The sequence below is a fragment of the Scomber scombrus genome, chromosome 17 (assembly GCF_963691925.1).
Source record: "Scomber scombrus chromosome 17, fScoSco1.1, whole genome shotgun sequence".
Taxonomy (NCBI): domain Eukaryota; kingdom Metazoa; phylum Chordata; class Actinopteri; order Scombriformes; family Scombridae; genus Scomber; species Scomber scombrus.
The window spans coordinates 112820-132566 of NC_084986.1; the positions used below are offsets into that span (position 1 = coordinate 112820).

Here is a 19747-nt window from a genome sequence, read left to right on the forward strand (position 1 = left end):
GACACACACCTGTACCTGTCTGACATACACCTGTACCTGTCTGTAACACACCTGTACCTGTCTGACACACACCTGTACCTGTCTGTAACACACCTGTACCTGTCTGACACACACCTGTACCTGTCTGACACACACCTGTACCTGTCTGTAACACACCTGTACCTGTCTGACATACACCTGTACCTGTCTGACACACACCTGTACCTGTCTGACACACACCTGTACCTGTCTGTGACACACACCTGTACCTGTCTGACATACACCTGTACCTGTCTGACACACACCTGTACCTGTCTGTAACACACCTGTACCTGTCTGTAACACACACCTGTACCTGTCTGACACACACCTGTACCTGTCTGACACACACCTGTACCTGTCTGTAACACACCTGTACCTGTCTGACACACACCTGTACCTGTCTGTAACACACCTGTACCTGTCTGACACACACCTGTACCTGTCTGTAACACACCTGTACCTGTCTGACACACACCTGTACCTGTCTGACACACACCTGTACCTGTCTGACATACACCTGTACCTGTCTGTAACACACCTGTACCTGTCTGACACACACCTGTACCTGTCTGTGACACACCTGTACCTGTCTGTAACACACCTGTACCTGTCTGACACACACCTGTACTTGTCTGTGACACACCTGTACCTGTCTGACACACACCTGTACCTGTCTGTGACACACCTGTACCTGTCTGTAACACACACCTGTACCTGTCTGTGACACACCTGTACCTGTCTGTGACACACCTGTACCTGTCTGTAACACACCTGTACCTGTCTGACATACACCTGTATCTGTCTGTGACACACCTGTACCTGTCTGCTGGGACACACTTAGAGGTCCAAGGTAATCAGGAAGTCTTACCTCTCCAAAAGCTCCTCGTCCAATCACCTTCAGCATCTCAAAGTCGTCTCTGTGCAGCCTCATGTCCTTCACTGCAGTGGTGAACGGCTTCACTGAGGACACACACACACACACACACACACACACACACACACACACACACACACACACACACACACACACACACACACACACACACACACGTTATACAGATGTTTGTATTTTTGCTGCTCTTGACTCAACAAAAACAAAACATTTAAAACACACATTAGTTCTGCTCTTCGTCACTAATGGGGCTTTTCCACTACACAGTTTCAGCTCGGCTCGCCTCGACTCGGCACGGTTCCTTTTCCATTACAAAAAAGTTCCTACTCAACGTGGGCGGGGTTGTCATAGCACGGCTCCGCGAAACTGCAGTGACTTTGTTTTATACGCGACACAAAACACATAAACAATGGAGGACATTGAGGCGATGGTGTACTTGCTGCTGTATGAGGCTTTCTGTCTCACACAAAGCAAGAACATTGAGCCGTATAGCTGTTACTATGGTAACGCTGCTGCCGGTATTTAAAAGTGCCGGGTTTGATTCTTGTGTGGGCCGACTCATGACGCTTCCAGCGACAACTACCAATCAGTGGCCAGCAGTGTGTCGACGTCACATTTTAGTACCGGCTCGGCTCGCTTGGAACCTCACCAGAGCAGGTACTAAAAAAGGACCAGGTACCAGGTACTTTCCCTAGTGGAAACGCAAAAAGAACCGAGGCGAGTCGAGGCGAGTCGTGCTGGAACTGTGTAGTGGAAAAGCGCCATTAGTCCTCAGCAGCACACACAGCAAGGGTGGAGAAGATGTGTGAAGTACACACACACACACACCCACTGCACCAGGAGCAACCGGGGCCCACTGCACCAGCAGGAACCGGGACCCACTGCACCAGGAGGAACCGGGACCCACTGCACCAGCAGGAACCGGGACCCACCGCACCAGGAGGAACCGGGACCCACTGCACCAGGAGGAACCGGGACCCACTGCACCAGCAGGAACCGGGACCAACTGCACCAGGAGCAACCGGGACCCACTGCACCAGCAGGAACCGGGACCAACTGCACCAGGAGGAACCGGGACCCACTGCACCAGCAGGAACCGGGACCAACTGCACCAGGAGGAACCGGGACCCACCGCACCAGGAGGAACCGGGACCCACTGCACCAGGAGGAACCGGGACCCACTGCACCAGCATGAACCGGGACCCACCGCACCAGGAGGAACCGGGACCCACTGCACCAGCAGGAACCGGGACCCACTGCACCAGCAGGAACCGGGACCAACTGCACCAGGAGCAACCGGGACCCACTGCACCAGCAGGAACCGGGACCAACTGCACCAGGAGGAACCGGGACCCACTGCACCAGGAGGAACCGGGACCCACTGCACCAGCAGGAACCGGGACCCACCGCACCAGGAGGAACCGGGACCCACTGCACCAGGAGGAACCGGGACCCACTGCACCAGGAGGAACCGGGACCCACTGCACCAGCAGGAACCGGGACCCACCGCACCAGGAGGAACCGGGACCCACTGCACCAGGAGGAACCGGGACCCACTGCACCAGCAGGAACCGGGACCAACTGCACCAGGAGGAACCGGGACCCACTGCACCAGCAGGAACCGGGACCAACTGCACCAGGAGGAACCGGGACCCACTGCACCAGCAGGAACCGGGACCAACTGCACCAGGAGGAACCTGAAGTTTAACTGAGCTGCTGTTATAATGACATCATTAAGGTTCCTTCATCTGTTCCAGCTGTGTGTGTATTAATGTGTGTATTAATGTGTGTGTGTGTTATAATGTGTGTATTAATGTGTGTGTGTGTATATTAGGGTCAAATATTGAACCGTTGGGTCTGCCCTGCATGGAACAATACGCCCTTATGGACCGCAGGTTTTCGGTTTTCCAATTAATTTTGCATTCATGCTTTACAGGTGTGTGTGTGTGTGTGTGTGTGTGTGTGTGTGTGTGTGTGTGTGTGTGTGTGTGTGTGTGTGTGTGTGTGTGTGCCTGTCCCCACAAGTTAATGTCCAATCACTGTCGTGCCTCCACCCTCTCACACTGTAACTGGATCCGGGTTCAAAGTGCATCACACACAAAAGCGGCATGGCAGAACTAGCGGAGGAGATGAGAGACTAGAAGCACCGGCTTCATTCAAATCTCTGGTGTGGGTTAATTTTGGATGTTGAATACAAACGCAGACATCCCAACTTCCCCCAAATTGATAGCTGCTGATGAGACACAATCTCAGCTCTGTGATTTTTGTGTTTGAACAACAACAGAATAATATATCAGCTGTTATCTACAACAGTAACTGTCAGTTTGGATCCTTTAAATTCATGAATCCAGATCAATGATGTGGGCACTAGGACCCTGCAGACTGTCAGCTCATTCATATTTTATTTATCCTTATTGGCTCAGTGTTATCTGGGTCACACACACACATATACACACACACACACACACACACACACACACACTCACATATACCGGTATACAGGTTCCCCTGCTGATCAATATATGAAAGATGAGATCAATGGTCACACAGCCAAGAGTTAAGTGGGTCGATATTCCTGTTATTAATGTTACATATCTCTATATGTTACATATCTCTATATGTTAGATATCTCTATATGTTACATATCTCTATATGTTAGATATCTCTATATGTTAGATATCTCTATATGTTACATATCTCTATATGTTACATATCTCTATATGTTAGATATCTCTATATGTTACATATCTCTATATGTTAGATATCTCTATATGTTACATATCTCTATATGTTAGATATCTCTATATGTTACATATCTCTATATGTTACATATCTCTATATGTTAGATATCTCTATATGTTACATATCTCTATATGTTATAGATATAAACAGCACAGTCAGTAAGGTAATGTGTGTTAGTAGAGTTTCTCTTAGTTGTAACAAAGCTTGTTGGTAATAAATGTTTATTTTAAATGGAGCCACATTAGTAGGAACATTAGTGTGATGAGCAGCAGAGCATCTGGTTGATCCATGAAACACATTCTGCTGTTGACTCTTCTTTTGAGCTTCTGGTTCCTCCAGGCGCTGCCAACCAGGAACCAATCAGGAACCAATCAGGAACCAATCAGGAACCAATCAGGAGCCAACCAGGAACCAACCAGGCACCTGTGAGCAGGTCAGTTGGCGTCTGTTGCAGCATTATTTGGAGTGAGCCTGGTACCATCTCCACACTGAAGGCCAAGTTCCTCATAACGGGAGATGTCAGAGACAGGCCCAAAAAGACGACACCCGAAAAAGACCGTTTCCTCACCCTGTCAACACGTAGGAACCGTAGGCAGTCTATGGCCGACGGCTCTCTGCACAGACAATCCGGACCAGACTGCACGCAGCTAATCTCAGGGCTCATAGGGCTTCCATGACTCTGCCTTCAACGTCAGGCCCGTTTGCGCTGGTGCCGGCAACACGTGAACCTGAACATGTGGAGGAACGTAGTGTTCAGCGATGAGTCCAGATTCTGCCTACGGCAGTTGGATCATTGGGTCGAGGTGTGGAGAAGACGTGGAGAACGCTATGCTGATTGCTGATAGAGTAACATCTGGTGTTGGGCAGGCTGGTCATCATTGGAGGTAATCTCACTGCAGAGAGATATGGAGATGAGATTGTGCAACCAGTTGAATCCCATATCTCCACAGTCTGGGACCCAACTCTGTCCTCCAAGATGCCAACGCTCCCACAGAGCAGCTTTATCACAGACTACCTCCACAGTCCTGACCTCAACCACATTCAACAGGTGGGGGGACGGGTGGGGGGGGGGGGGGCAGAGTGACCAACACAACCATGTTGGCTGACTGCAGGGGGATGTAACGGGGCCGTTCCATCGTTCCTCCAGCAGGGGGAGGTAACGGGTCTGTTCCTCCAGCAGGGGGAGGTAACGGGGTTGTTCCTCCAGCAGGGGGAGGAGCTGCCAGGCTGTTCCTCCAGCAGGGGGAGGTAACGGGGCTGTTCCTCCAGCAGGGGGAGGAGCTGCCAGGCTGTTCCTCCAGCAGGGGGAGGTAACGGGGCCGTTCCATCGTTCCTCCAGCAGGGGGATGTAACGGGGCCGTTCCATCGTTCCTCCAGCAGGGGGAGGTAACGGGGCCGTTCCATCGCTCCTCCAGCAGGGGGAGGTAACGGGGCCGTTCCATCGTTCCTCCAGCAGGGGGAGGTAACGGGGCTGTTCCTCCAGCAGGGGGAGGTAACGGGGCTGTTCCATCGTTCCTCCAGCAGGGGGAGGACCTGCCAGGCTGTTTCTCCAGCAGGGGGAGGTTACGGGGCTGTTCCATCATTCCTCCAGCAGGGGGAGGTAACGGGGCTGTTCCATCGTTCCTCCAGCAGGGGGAGGTAACGGGGCCGTTCCATCGTTCCTCCAGCAGGGGGAGGTAACGGGGCTGTTCCTCCAGCAGGGGGAGGTAACGGGGCTGTTCCATCGTTCCTCCAGCAGGGGGAGGAGCTACCAGGCTGTTTCTCCAGCAGGGGGAGGTTACGGGGCTGTTCCATCATTCCTCCAGCAGGGGGAGGTAACGGGGCTGTTCCATCATTCCTCCAGCAGGGGGAGGTAACGGGGCTGTTCCTCCAGCAGGGGGAGGTAACGGGACTGTTCCATCGTTCCTCCAGCAGGGGGAGGAGCTGCCAGGCTGTTTCTCCAGCAGGGGGAGGTTACGGGGCTGTTCCATCATTCCTCCAGCAGGGGGAGGTAACGGGGCTGTTCCATCGTTCCTCCAGCAGGGGGAGGAGCTACCAGGCTGTTTCTCCAGCAGGGGGAGGTTACGGGGCTGTTCCATCATTCCTCCAGCAGGGGGAGGTAACGGGGCTGTTCCATCGTTCCTCCAGCAGGGGGAGGAGCTGCCAGGCTGTTGTGGCTGTGTATGGTTCTTCCTCACACTACTGAGGCTCAATACGTTGTTAAACTTTTTCTTCAGACTTCAGTCGTCCACCAAACAAGAGTCAACAGCAGAATGTTTGATGATCAACCAGAAACTCTGCTGCTCATCACACTGATGTTCCTACTAATGAGGCTCCATTTAAAAAGGAAATAAACATTTATTACCAACAAGCTTTGTTACTCTACTAACACACATTACCTTACATCTTATATCTATATCTAAGGCGGACTGATCTTTAAGGTGGACAGACCAGGACAGAGTGGGACAAACCGGGACAAAGTGGGACAAACCAGGACAAAGTGGGACAGACCAGGACAAAGTGGGACAGACCAGGACAAAGTGGGACAGACCAGGACAAAGTGGGACAGACCAGGACAAAGTGGGACAGACCAGGACAAAGTGGGACAAACCAGGACAAAGTGGGACAAACCAGGACAAAGTGGGACAGAACACACTGATCACTACAGCCTGTTTCAGAGGGACTAACACACCCAGGTCCGGGTCCTCTATTAGGTCCCGGACCGGGTCGAGGTCTTACCCCACTGCAGGAAGTCTTGGACGTGCTTCTCCCTCTTGAGGGGAGTGTGGGACACTTCCGAGTGCAGACAGAGCAGCAGGTCCAGCAGCGTCTCCACACTCAGACATCCCGCCAGCTTCTGCTCCAGCAGCAGCTCCTCCAGACGCTTCAGGCGGGCCTGAGCCGACATGCTGGCCGGGGACAGGCTCCTCTCTCCCGGGGACAGGCTCCTCTCTCCGCTTCCTGTAGCCTGCTAGCCGCCTCGTTACATCTGGCGGAGGGTTAGGTCGGTGTCCCGGTGTCCCGTTGTCCCGGTGTCCCAGTGTCTCGGTGTCTCGGTGTCTCGTTGTCCCGATGTCTCGGTGTCCCAGTGTCTCGGTGTGTCTCCGCCGGTTACCGCCTGCAGGCCCGCGCTGGTCCGCCCTCCGCCGCTTTAATCCCGGTAAATCTGGACTTTCCTCCCGGTCAGACCGCCGCCCGGTCGCTGCTCTGCCCGGTAACCGGGAGCTCCCGGGAAGGTTCACGGTACCGGCGGACCTCCGGTAGAAGCGTCGGGGCGCTGCGGGAGGATCACGGAGCTTTTTGGGAGTTTTTGTGCAGCTGGAAGGAGCGGAGGGAATATGGCTGAAACCAGACCGGATCACCGACAACAAGCACGAGACACCGGGATACACTTCCTGTCGGGGGGGGGCTGGGTTTCAGAATAAAAGACCCGCAGAATAAATAGATTATTATTGTTTACAATCAGCTGATTATTGTCTTCATTAATGTTGATCAGCAGATATTTAAATGTTTCTTCATCTTCATCACAAAAAATGTTGTTTAATAGTTTATAAGAAGTTTTAACACCCTGAATGTTTAACGTTGATTTTTTATCATTTTGACCAAACAAATGTTTAAATGACAGAAAGAAGGGTTTCATGATGTATTAATATGAACCCTAACCCTTTATGATGTATTAATTTGAACCCTAACCCTTTATGATGTATTAATATGAACTCTAACCCTTTATGATGTATTAATATGAACTCTAACCCTTTATGATGTATTAATATGAACTCTAACCCTTTATGATGTATTAATATGAACCCTAACCCTTTATGATGTATTAATATGAACCCTAACCCTTTATGATGTATTAATATGAACCCTAACCCTTTATGATGTATTAATATGAACCCTAACCCTTTATGATGTATTAATATGAACTCTAACCCTTTATGATGTATTAATATGAACTCTAACCCTTTATGATGTATTAATATGAACCCTAACCCTTTATGATGTATTAATATGAACTCTAACCCTTTATGATGTATTAATATGAACTCTAACCCTTTATGATGTATTAATATGAACTCTAACCCTTTATGATGTATTAATATGAACTCTAACCCTTTATGATGTATTAATATGAACTCTAACCCTTTATGATGTATTAATATGAACCCTAACCCTTTATGATGTATTAATATGAACTCTAACCCTTTATGATGTATTAATATGAACTCTAACCCTTTATGATGTATTAATATGAACCCTAACCCTTTATGATGTATTAATATGAACTCTAACCCTTTATGATGTATTAATATGAACTCTAACCCTTTATGATGTATTAATATGAACCCTAACCCTTTATGATGTATTAATATGAACTCTAACCCTTTATGATGTATTAATATGAACTCTAACCCTTTATGATGTATTATTATGAACTCTAACCCTTTATGATGTATTAATATGAACTCTAACCCTTTACGATGTATTAATATGAACTCTAACCCTTTATGATGTATTATTATGAACTCTAACCCTTTATGATGTATTAATATGAACTCTAACCCTTTATGATGTATTAATATGAACTCTAACCCTAACTCTAACCCTCACAGGTTCATGGCTCAGACGTTCATTCATTTGTTTTTGGGGCGTTGAGTGTCCATGCTTTTATTTTGAAGTCTGACAGCTCGGCCGGATGTGTCTCCCTGCTGCCGCGTGCTGACCTGACTCACCTGTATGTCTATCCCTGAGGAACACGAGGCCCCGCCCTCCTGCACCGGAAACGCTCTGGATACATGACGTCATGCTCTGATTGACAGGCGCTGGAGCGGACTGGTACAGCCCCCCTCCCCCACCTGACTCTGACGTCATGAGCACAAACAAACAGACAGTCTCAACATGTATGATTAATTACATACATGATTAATTACATACATGATTAATTACATACATGATTAATTAAATACATGATTAATTACATACATGATTAATTACATACATGATTAATTAATTAAATATACATATAATGTGTATAATGTGTATATAATGTATATAATGTATATATAGTGTATATAATGTATATATAATGTGTATATAGTGTATAGTGTATATAATGTATATAATATATATAGTGTGTATAATGTATATAATGTATATATAATATATAGTGTATATAATGTATATATAATGTATAATGTGTATATAATGTATATAGTGTGTATAGTGTATATAATGTATAATGTGTATATAATGTGTATATAATGTATATAGTGTGTATAGTGTGTATAATGTGTATATAATGTATATATAATGTATATAGTGTGTATAGTGTATATAATGTATAATGTGTATATAATGTATATATAATGTATATAGTGTGTATACAGGGTTATGCATGTGGTCATTGTGTCCACTAGAGGGCTTCCTAACATTATAAACAGGTGATCAGTTTACTGCTGTAATAAGTATGACGTCATTCACAGCTGCAGCTGAGAGAGGCAGACTGAGTTCAATCAATCGATCAATCAATCGATCAATCAATCAATCGATCAATCAATCAATCAATCAATCAATCAATCAAACTATCTACACAGCAGCTCTCATACAGGTTCAAAGTGCTTCACAGCTAATAATTAAACAGTGACAACATAAAGAAAATAAATAAAAACTACAAATTACAAAGAAAAAATAAAAAACTGACTAATGCACACAAGAGAAAATAAATGAGAACATGAACAAATAAATAAATAAAAATAAGAGAAAAAGCTGAAGGATGAATTCTACACATAAACTCCTGACTGTACAATAATGATATAAAGTGTGTGTGCTCTTATTCCATCCATCCATCTTCTTTCCGCTTATCCGGGGTCGGGTCGCGGGGGCAGCAGCCTAAGCAGGGAAGCCCAGACTTCCCACTCCCCAGCCACTTCCTCCAGCTCTTTCCGGGGGATCCCGAGGCGTTCCCAGGCCAGCCGAGAGACATAGTCTCTCCAGCGTGTCCTGGGTCTTCCCCGGGATCTCCTACCGGTGGGACGTGGACCAGCGGCTCTACTCTGAGCTCCTCCCGGATGACAGAGCTTCTCACCCTATCTCTAAGGGAGAGCCCAGCCACCCTACGGAGGAAGCTCATTTCAGCCGCTTGCACCTGCGATCTCGTTCTTTCGGTCACTACCCAAAGCTCATGACCATAGGTGAGGGTAGGAACGAAGATCGGCTGGTAAATCGAGAGCTTTGCCTTTCGGCTCAGCTCCTTCTTCACCACGACGGATCTGTGCAGAGCCCACATTACTGCAGACACCGCACCGATCCGCCTGTCGATCTCCCGCTCTATCCTTCCCTCACTCGTGAACAAGATCCCGAGGTACTTAAACTCCTCCACTTGGGGCAGGATCTCATCCCCTACCCAGAGAGTGCACTCCACCCTTTTCCAGCTGAGGACCATGGACTCGGATTTGGAGGTGCTGATTCTCATCCCGGCCGCTTCACACTCGGCGGCGAACCGATCCAGTGAGAGTTGGAGGTCACGGTCTGATGAAGCCAACAGGACCACATCATCCTGAGGTCACCAAACCGGACCCCCTCAACGCCCTGGCTGCACCTAGAAATCCCGTCCATAAAGATTATGAACAGGATCGGTGACAAAGGGCAGCCCTGGCGGAGTCCAACCCCCACTGGAAACGAGTCCGACTTACTACCGGCTATGCGGACCAAGCTCTGACACCGGTCGTACAGGGAACAGACGGCCTGTATCAGGGGGTCTGATACCCACTACTCCCGGAGAACCCCCCACAGGACCCCCCGAGGGACACGGTCGAATGCCTTCTCCAAGTCCACAAAACACATGTGGACTGGTTGGGCAAACTCCTATGCACCCTCAAGGATCCTGCAGAGGGTGTACGGCTGGTCCACAGTTCCACGACCCGGACGAAAACAACATTGCTCCTCCTGAATCCGAGGTTCGACTATCCGACGGACCCTCCTCTCCAGTACCCCCGAATAGACCTTACCAGGGAGGCTGAGGAGTGTGATCCCCCTATAGTTGGAACACACCCTCCGGTCCCCCTTCTTAAAAAGAAGGACCACCACCCCAGTCTGCCAATCCAGAGGCACTGCCCCCGATGTCCACGCGATGTTGCAGAGTCGTGTCAGCCATGACAGCCCAACAAGATCCAGGGCCTTGAGTAACTCCGGGCGGATCTCATCCACCCCCGGGGCCCTGCCACCAAGGAGCTTCTTCACCACCTCAGCGACCTCAGCCCCAGAAATAGGAGAGCCCACACCCGGGTCCCCAGGCCCTGCTTCCTTACCTGAAGGCGTGTTGGTGGGATTGAGGAGGTCTTCGAAGTATTCCTTCCACCGATCCACGACGTCCCGAGTCGAGGTCAGCAGTGCACCATCCCCACCATACACAGTGTTGACGGTGCACTTCTTCCCCCTCCCGAGATGCCGGATGGTGGTCCAGAACCTCTTCGAAGCCGTCCGGAAGTCGTTCTCCATGGCCTCACCGAACTCCTCCCATGTCCAGGTTTTTGCCTCAGTGACCGCCACAGCCACCCCCCGCTTGGCCTGCCGGTACCTGCCTGCTGCCTCCAGAGTCCCACAGGCCAAAAAGGCCCTATAGGACTCCTTCTTCAGCTTGACGGCATCCCTCACCGCCGGTGTCCAACAGCGGGTTCGGGTATTGCGGCCACAAGACCGGTCGGCCGCCTTGACAATGGAGGCACGGAACATGGCCCACTCGGACTCAATGTCCCTCGCCTCCCCCGGCACATGTTCAAAGCTCTCCCGGAGGTGGGAGCTGAAGCTCTCTCTGACAGGAGACTCTGCCAGACGTTCCCATCAGACCCTCACAATGCGTTTAGGTCTGCCAGGTCTGACCATCGGAGCCAACTCACCACCAGGTGGTGATCAGTTGACAGCTCCGCCCCTCTCTTCGCCCGAGTGTCCAAGACATGCAGCCGCAAGTCCGAAGACACGACTACAAAGTCAATCATCAAACTGCGGCCTAGGTTGACCTGGTGCCAAGTGCACATATGGACACCCTTATGCTTGAACATGGTGTTCGTTATGGACAATCTGTGACGAGCACAGAAGTCCGATAACAGAACACCGCTCGGGTTCAGATTGGGGGGGCTGTTCCTCCCAATCACAGCCTTCAAGGTTTCACTGTCGCTGCCTATGTGAGCGTTGAAGTCCCCCAGCAGAACGAGGGAATCCCCAGAGGGAGCACTTTCCAGCACCCCCTCTAAGGAGTCCAGAAAGGGTGGATACTCTGAACTGCTGTTTGGACCAAAGGCACAAACAACAGTCAGGATCCGTCCCCCCACCTGAAGGCGGAGGGAGGTTACCCTTTCATCCACTGGGGTAAACTCCAACATACAGGCGCCAAGCCGAGGGGCAATAAGTATTGCCACCCCTGCCCAGCGCCTTTCACCAACAGCAACTCCAGAGTGGACGAGAGTCCAACCCCTCTCGAGAAGACTGGTTCCAGAGCCCTTGCTATGTGTCGAGGTGAGGCCGACTACAGTATATTTAGCCGGAACGTCTCAACCTCGTGTACCAGCTCAGGCTCCTTCCCCGCCAGAGAGGTGACATTCCACGTCCCTAAAGCTATTTTCTGCAGCCGAGGATCGGACCGCCAAGGTCCCCGCCTTCGGCCGCTGCCCAGCTCACATCGCACCCAACCCCTTTGGCCCCTCCTGCGGGTGGTGGGTCCACTGGAAGGGGGTCCCATGTTTTCTCTTCGGGCCGTGCCCGGCCGGGCCCCATGAGTGCAGGCCCGGCCACCAGGCACTCGCCATCGAGCCCCACCCCCAGGCCTGGCTCCAGGGGGGGGCCCCGGTGACCCGCTTCCGGGCAAGGGAAACCAAGGACCATATATATTGTTCATCATAAGGGGTTTTGTGAGCTACGCTTTGTCTGGTCCCTCCCCCCGGACCTGTCTGCCTTGGGTGACCCTACCAGGGGCATAAAGCCCCCGACAACGCGGAGCTCCTGGGGTCATTGGGACACGCAAACCCCTCCACCACGATAAGGTAGTAGCTCAGGGAGGTGTGCTCTTATTCTTTAATATAAATGCTGTATACTTCAACATGTTGTGATCATAGACTGTATATAAGAAATGGACGTAACATCCGTGACGTCACCCATTGGTTTGTGGACTGCTGCTCGAAGGCCAATAGATCAGATCCGACTGAGCAGCGCCATCTTGAAAATTTCAGGTGCATGCTGGGAAAAATGAAAACACAGATTCTACTTATATGGGCATCAGGAGGAGCATGAGGCGCCCTCCTGAACCTGTGAACCAATCAACCTGTCAATCACCACGTAGCCACGCCCTAATGCATACCCTGCTTTATCGTCACATATAAAATCAGGGAGGCTAAATTGTCCCAAATGAACATCATACTGCATTGAAGAAGGCTTTAAACTAGCGATTGAGACCATAAACACATTTTGAAAACGTTTACTGAGGTTAGAAATCAAGTGAGAAGTTGGTGAATTCTCCATTGACTTGTATAGAGACGGAAGTCCTTTGGACACCAAAACGGTCGCCCCCTGGTGGCCTTTTGATAGAATGCAGTATTAAGTTACTTCCTGGTTGGCCTCATTGCAGAGGACCGGAGCTCCCCACCTGGTTGTGATGTAATGAGATGAAAGGAGCTAAAACGGCCTGTTTCACACACACTCTGGTGACACTCTGGTGACACTCTGTGGACACTCTGTGGACACTCTGGTGACACTCTGGTGACACTCTGTGGACACTCTGTGGACACTCTGTGGACACTCTGGTGACACTCTGTGGACACTCTGTGGACACTCTGTGGACACATCCCTGAAGGACCAGCTGGTGAATGTTGTCTGTCAGCTGATTACAAGATTTAGCTGTAAGTGGATTACAGGTTAGAGAACATCATGAGCCTCGAAACTGCAGGAGCCTTGTTGTTCACTCCACGACCGTAACTGATTATGATGATGATGATGATGATAATGATGATGATGATGATGATGATGATGATGATGATGACGATGATGATGATGAAGGGCAGCTGGACAGACAGCGGACGAGCTGCGGCTGGTAGATGATTGACAGCTTTAAGTCGACGGGATAAAATAGTCTGCAGAGCGCTCAGTGATCTCAGGTCAGTGCTGCTTTACTCTAACTTTATTCAGCTGGTAGAGGACAGCGTGTCTCCTGTAGGACACTAGAGGACAGCGTGTCTCCTGTGGGACACTAGGGGAGGACAGATTGTCTCCTGTGGGACACTAGAGGAGGACAGCGTGTCTCCTGTGGGACACTAGAGGACAGCGTGTCTCCTGTGGGACACTAGAGGAGGACAGCATGTCTCCTGTGGGACACTAGAGGAGGACAGCGTGTCTCCTGTGGGACACTAGAGGAGGACCCGTGTGTCACATGTAGGACACTAGAGGACAGCGTGTCTCCTGTGGGACACTAGAGGAGGACAGCGTGTCTCCTGTGGGACACTAGAGGAGGACAGCGTGTCTCCTGTGGGACACTAGAGGAGGACACGTGTGTCACATGTAGGACACTAGAGAACAGCGTGTCTCCTGTGGGACACTAGAGGAGGACAGCGTGTCTCCTGTGGGACACTAGAGGACAGATTGTCTCCTGTGGGACACTAGAGGAGGACAGCGTGTCTCCTGTGGGACACTAGAGGACAGATTGTCTCCTGTGGGACACTAGAGGACAGCGTGTCTCCTGTGGGAGACTACAGGAGGACAGATTGTCTCCTGTGGGACACTAGAGGACAGCGTGTCTCCTGTGGGACACTAGAGGAGGACAGCGTGTCTCCTGTAGGACACTAGAGGACAGCGTGTCTCCTGTGGGACACTAGAGGAGGACAGCATGTCTCCTGTGGGACACTAGAGGAGGACAGCGTGTCTCCTGTGGGACACTAGAGGACAGATTGTCTCCTGTGGGACACTAGAGGAGGACAGCGTTCTCCTGTGGGACACTAGAGGACAGATTGTCTCCTGTGGGACACTAGAGGACAGCGTGTCTCCTGTGGGACACTAGAGGAGGACAGATTGTCTCCTGTGTGACACTAGAGGACAGCGTGTCTCCTGTGGGACACTAGAGGACAGCGTTTCTCCTGTGGGACACCAGAGGACAGATTGTCTCCTGTGGGACACTAGAGGACAGCGTGTCTCCTGTGGGACACTAGAGGACAGCGTGTCTCCTGTGGGACACTAGAGGAGGACAGCGTGTCTCCTGTGGGACAGCGTGTCTCCTGTGGGACAGCGTGTCTCCTGTGGGACACTAGAGGAGGACAGCGTGTCTCCTGTTGGACAGCGTGTCTCCTGTTGGACACTAAAGGAGGACAGCGTGTCTCCTGTTGGACACTTGAGGACAGATTGTCTCCTGTGGGACATTAGAGGAGGACATCGTGTCTCCTGTGGGACACTAGAGGAGGACAGCGTGTCTCCTGTGGGACACTAGAGGAGGACAGATTGTCTCCTGTGGGACACTAGAGGAGGACAGCGTGTCTCCTGTGGGACACTAGAGGAGGACACGTGTGTCACATGTAGGACACTAGAGGACAGCGTGTCTCCTGTGGGACACTAGAGGAGGACAGATTGTCTCCTGTGGGACACTAGAGGACAGCGTGTCTCCTGTAGGACACTAGAGGACAGCGTGTCTCCTGTGGGACTGCAGCAGACTGGAGGAGGGTTCCAGTTAGTCTCTGTTACTGGTTTCTGTGGTTTCAGGTGATGTGAGGAGTGAGAGGTCATCTGTGACTGAAGGTACTGAGCATGCCCAGAAACATGCAAACGTTCATATTGAATGATACTGTGATGTTTACATGACGATCAGCTGATGTTAAACATTCTTCCTCCTGCAGCTCACATCCCGTCTGTGGACCTGAAATATCTCACTAAGCTGATTATGACGCTCTGCAGAGCCGCAGCCAACCTGCATCTGCTGTGAAGAGGAGCACGCATGACCCCTGACCCTAACCCTGATCCTGACCCTTGACCCTAACCCTGACCCCTGACCCTAACCCTGACCTCTGACCTCTGACCCTAACCCTGAAACTAACCCTGACCCCGGACCCTAACCCTGACCCCTAACCCTAACCCTGACCCTAACCCTAACCCTGACCCTAACCCTGACCCTGACCCTGACCCTGACCTCTGACCCTAACCCTAACCCTGACCCTAACCCTGACCCTAACCCTAACCCCTGACCCTGGATATGAAGGACCTGATGGGAACAGACGAACTGATGGAAATGATGAGAGGTGGAATCTGATTGGAGGAGACTGTCTGTATGAAGTCAGCTGATTTTTCTTATTGATAAATAATCGATAGCATTGATCAGCTGATCGGGTGCTGCAGCGCCTTAACGCTCTCCACACTGTGAGCATGGCGGCGGCGGCGTGGACGTGACACCCAGAGGACGGACATGGCGGTCGGTAAGGTGACCTTCACCAAGCGGGAGCGGGAGAAGCTGGCGGAGGTCCTGTGCCTGCTGAACTGGGTCTCCGTGGTAACGGGCTCCATCCTGTTCTGCCTGGGCCTGTTCCTCAGGGTGGAGCTTCAGAAATGGCAGGAAGTGATGTCAGAGCAGGGCGTGTTGTACGTGCCGCACACGCTGATCGCCACGGGCCTGGCGGCTTGCTGCATCAACTTCCTGGGCGGGAAGATCTGCCTGGACTGCGCCGACAGCAACAAGTTCCTGCGCTGGAAGCTGGTGATGATGCCGTATGTGGTCTGCACCTTCTGCTTCACTTCCTGCGTCCTGGCGGGGGCGCTCATGTGCTACAGCGTGCACAGCCAGCTGGAGGAGTCGCTGCTGCTGGGTCTGCGCAGTGCCATGCGCTACTACAAAGACACGGACACACCTGGACGCTGCTACCTGAAGAGGACTCTGGACCTGCTGCAGATCCAGTTCCAGTGCTGCGGGAACACCGGCTACAGGGACTGGTTCCAGGTCCAGTGGATCAGCAACCGCTACCTGGACATGACCAGCACCACCGTGGTGGAGTAAGTTCTACTGGTTGTACTGGTTGTACTGGTTCTACTGGTTCTACTGGGATCTGTTTCACACTGGAGAACAGTGTTGGGGAACGTTACTGTTTAAAGTAACTAGTTACTTTATAATGTAACTAGGATATATATATATATATATATATATATATATATATATATATATATATATATATATGGCTCATACACACACTCATACACACACTCATACACACACTCATACACATAGTGTGTAGAGGTATATAGAGGTATATAAAGGCCTTTAAGCCCTTTTGGGATTCTTGCTGCTACCTTGCACCTTTCTTTTGTTGTTATTTCTTTATCTTTTTCTTTTTGTCTTTTTATTGTGCAAAATAAAAACTCTAACTTGACTCCCCCCCCCCCCCCCCCCTCCCGTTGAATGGGGTTGAGGCCAGGACTGTGGAGGTAGTCTCTGATAAAGCTGCTCTGTGGGAGCGTTGGCATCTTGGAGGACAGAGTTGGGTCCCAGACTGTGGAGATATGGGATTGACCAGATAACCCTAACCCTTACTAACCCTTACTAACCCTTACTAACCCTTCCTAACCCTTCCTAACCCTTCGTAACCCTTACTGACCCTTATTGACCCTTACTGACCCTTACTGACCCTTACTAACCCTTACTGACCCTTACTGACCCTTCCTAACCCTTCCTAACCCTTCCTAACCCTTATTGACCCTTACTGACCCTTCCTAACCCTTCCTAACCCTTCCTAACCCTTACTGACCCTTATTGACCCTTACTGACCCTTACTAACCCTTACTAACCCTTACTAACCCTTCCTGACCCTTACTGACCCTTACTGACCCTTACTGACCCTCACTAACCCTCACTAACCCTCACTAACCCTCACTAACCCTCCCTAACCCTTACTAACCCTTACTAACCCCTTACTGACCCTTACTGACTCTTACTAACCCTTACTGATCCCTTACTATCCCTTACTGACCCTTACTGACCCTTACTGACCCTCACTAACCCTCACTAACCCTCACTAACCCTCCCTAACCCTTACTAACCCTTACTAACCCCTTACTGACCCTTACTGACCCTTACTAACCCTTCCTAACCCTTACTAACCCTTACTGACCCTTACTGACCCTTACTGACTCTTACTAACCCTTACTGATCCCTTACTAACCCTTACTGATCCTTACTGACTCTTACTAACCCTTCCTAGCCCTTCCTAACCCTTACTAACCTTTACTGACCCTTACTGACCCTTACTAACCCTTACTAACCCTTACTAACCCTTCCTAACCCTTCCTGACCCTTACTGACCCTTACTGACCCTCACTAACCCTCACTAACCCTCACTAACCCTTCCTAACCCTTACTGACCCTTACTGACCCTTACTAACCCTTCCTAACCCTTCCTAACCCTTACTAACCCTCACTGACCCTTACTAACCCTTACTAACCCTTACTGACCCTTACTGACCCTTACTAACCCTTCCTAACCCTTACTAACCCTTACTAACCCTTCCTAACCCTTACTAACCCTTACTAACCCTCACTGACCCTTACTAACCCTTACTAACCCTCACTAACCCTCACTAACCCTTACTAACCCTTCCTAACCCTTACTAACCCTTACTAACCCTCACTAACCCTCACTAACCCTTACTAACCCTTCCTAACCCTTACTGACCCTTACTGACCCTTACTAACCCTTCCTAACCCTTACTAACCCTTACTAACCCTGACTAACCCTTACTGACCCTTACTGACCCTTACTAACCCTTACTAACCCTTACTGACCCTTACTGACCCTTACTAATGTGGCTCCATTTAAAATGGAAATAAACCGTAGAACATTTATTACCAACAAGCTTTGTTACTCTACTAACACACATTACCTTACTGACTGTGCTGATTATATCTATGCATCAGTACCTGAGGGATGGCTACTATAGTACCAGCAGCCCCCCCTCTAACCCCCCTCTAACCCCCCCTCTAACCCCCCCTCTCTAACAGCAGGTTGAGGAGTAATGTGCGGGGTCAGTACCTGATGGACGGGGTCCCGTTCAGCTGCTGCAGCACCCTGTCCCCGCGGCCCTGCATCCAGCAGCAGGTCTCTAACAGCTCGGCTCACTTTAACTACGACCGGCGGAGTCAGCGGCTGAACCTGTGGGGGGGGGGCTGCCGCCAGGCCCTGCTGGACCACTACACCGGACTCATGCAGTCCATCGGGCTCACCGTGCTGCTCATCTGGCTGTTTGAGGTACTGAAGACACAACGATGTGTTTGTTTCTGAACCTTCGGATAAAGCTGATCGGTGCGACTGTGTTTCAGCTGCTGGTTCTGACGGGGGTCCGGTACCTGCAGACCGCCATGGAGAACGTGCTGCTGCTGGGGGATCCGGACTCGGAGTCCGACGGCTGGATTCTGGAGAACAGTCTGGCGGAGACGGCTCGCTCCAACTTCAACATCATCAAGAGTTTGGGGAAGTGTTACCATGGCGACGACGACGACGACCCCAACATCAACGTCCCCGCCGAGCATGAGGTGTCGGTCCAGCAGGTTCATCCGGGACTCATCGACTGCTGAGGCCTGCAGGGACCTGGTCCTGATCCTAGTCCTGGTCCTGGTCCTGGTCCTGGTCCTGATCCAGAACCAAACTCTTTGCCTTCAGATGGACCGCCATGTTTAACATGTTTGAGCCGTGCCTGAGTCTTGGTGGTTCTGATCAGCTGTGTGTGAACATTTGATCCTTATTGACACTGACTGTTCACTTGCTGCCTAACACCCCCCCCCCCTCCCCCCCACCTTACAGGGGCCACTTTAACAAGATAACAAGAGATCCAAGATGGCCGCCCGCTCATCAACAGTGACAGTTGTAGTAACTTCCTGTTAAATCTGTTTTTCTGCTTCTAAAATACAACGAATGAAACTCGCTTCCTGTTAGGAAAGTGGCCCCTCCCCTTCTGCTACAGAGCCAAGATGGCGACCGTTGGGGGCGAGGAGTACTTCCTGTTTATACTTCTCAGGTTCAGAATATGAAGAACAGCTGACTCTGACCTCTGACCTCTGCTGAATGAAGAAAAACATGAGACATTTTTATAAGTGTGATTATTAAACAG

The 19747-nt window shown here is 50.6% G+C and overlaps 2 protein-coding genes across 2 annotated transcripts in view; one reads left to right on the forward strand and one right to left on the reverse strand.

The window, feature by feature from the left end:
• The window catches only part of cdc42bpb (CDC42 binding protein kinase beta (DMPK-like)), a 47528-nt gene extending 40559 nt beyond the window's left edge, over positions 1 to 6969 (reverse strand). The window contains exons 1-2 of the mRNA XM_062437114.1: positions 6374 to 6969; positions 890 to 981 (exon numbers count right to left, since the gene is read on the reverse strand). Coding sequence (XP_062293098.1) covers positions 890 to 981; positions 6374 to 6542 — 261 coding nt within the window. The 5' untranslated portion in view covers positions 6543 to 6969. The remainder of the gene's footprint in view (positions 1 to 889; positions 982 to 6373) is intronic.
• Positions 6970 to 16061: 9092 nt separating this feature from the next.
• LOC133997979 (photoreceptor outer segment membrane glycoprotein 2-like) lies at positions 16062 to 19214 on the forward strand. The gene is made up of 3 exons (XM_062437718.1): positions 16062 to 16642; positions 18642 to 18888; positions 18960 to 19214. Exons 1-3 carry the CDS (start codon positions 16062 to 16064, stop codon positions 19212 to 19214), a joined length of 1083 nt encoding a protein of 360 aa, XP_062293702.1.
• Positions 19215 to 19747: the final 533 nt, after the last annotated feature.

Bases quoted from the DNA above. Each gene is read 5' to 3' on its own strand.
- LOC133997979 (XM_062437718.1), top strand. From the start codon at position 16,062: ATGGCGGTCGGTAAGGTGACCTTCACCAAGCGGGAGCGGGAGAAGCTG. The intron at 16,643-18,641 runs GTAAGTTCTACT...CCTCTCTAACAG, and splicing joins ACCAGCACCACCGTGGTGGA to CAGGTTGAGGAGTAATGTGC. The intron at 18,889-18,959 runs GTACTGAAGACA...ACTGTGTTTCAG, and splicing joins TGCTCATCTGGCTGTTTGAG to CTGCTGGTTCTGACGGGGGT.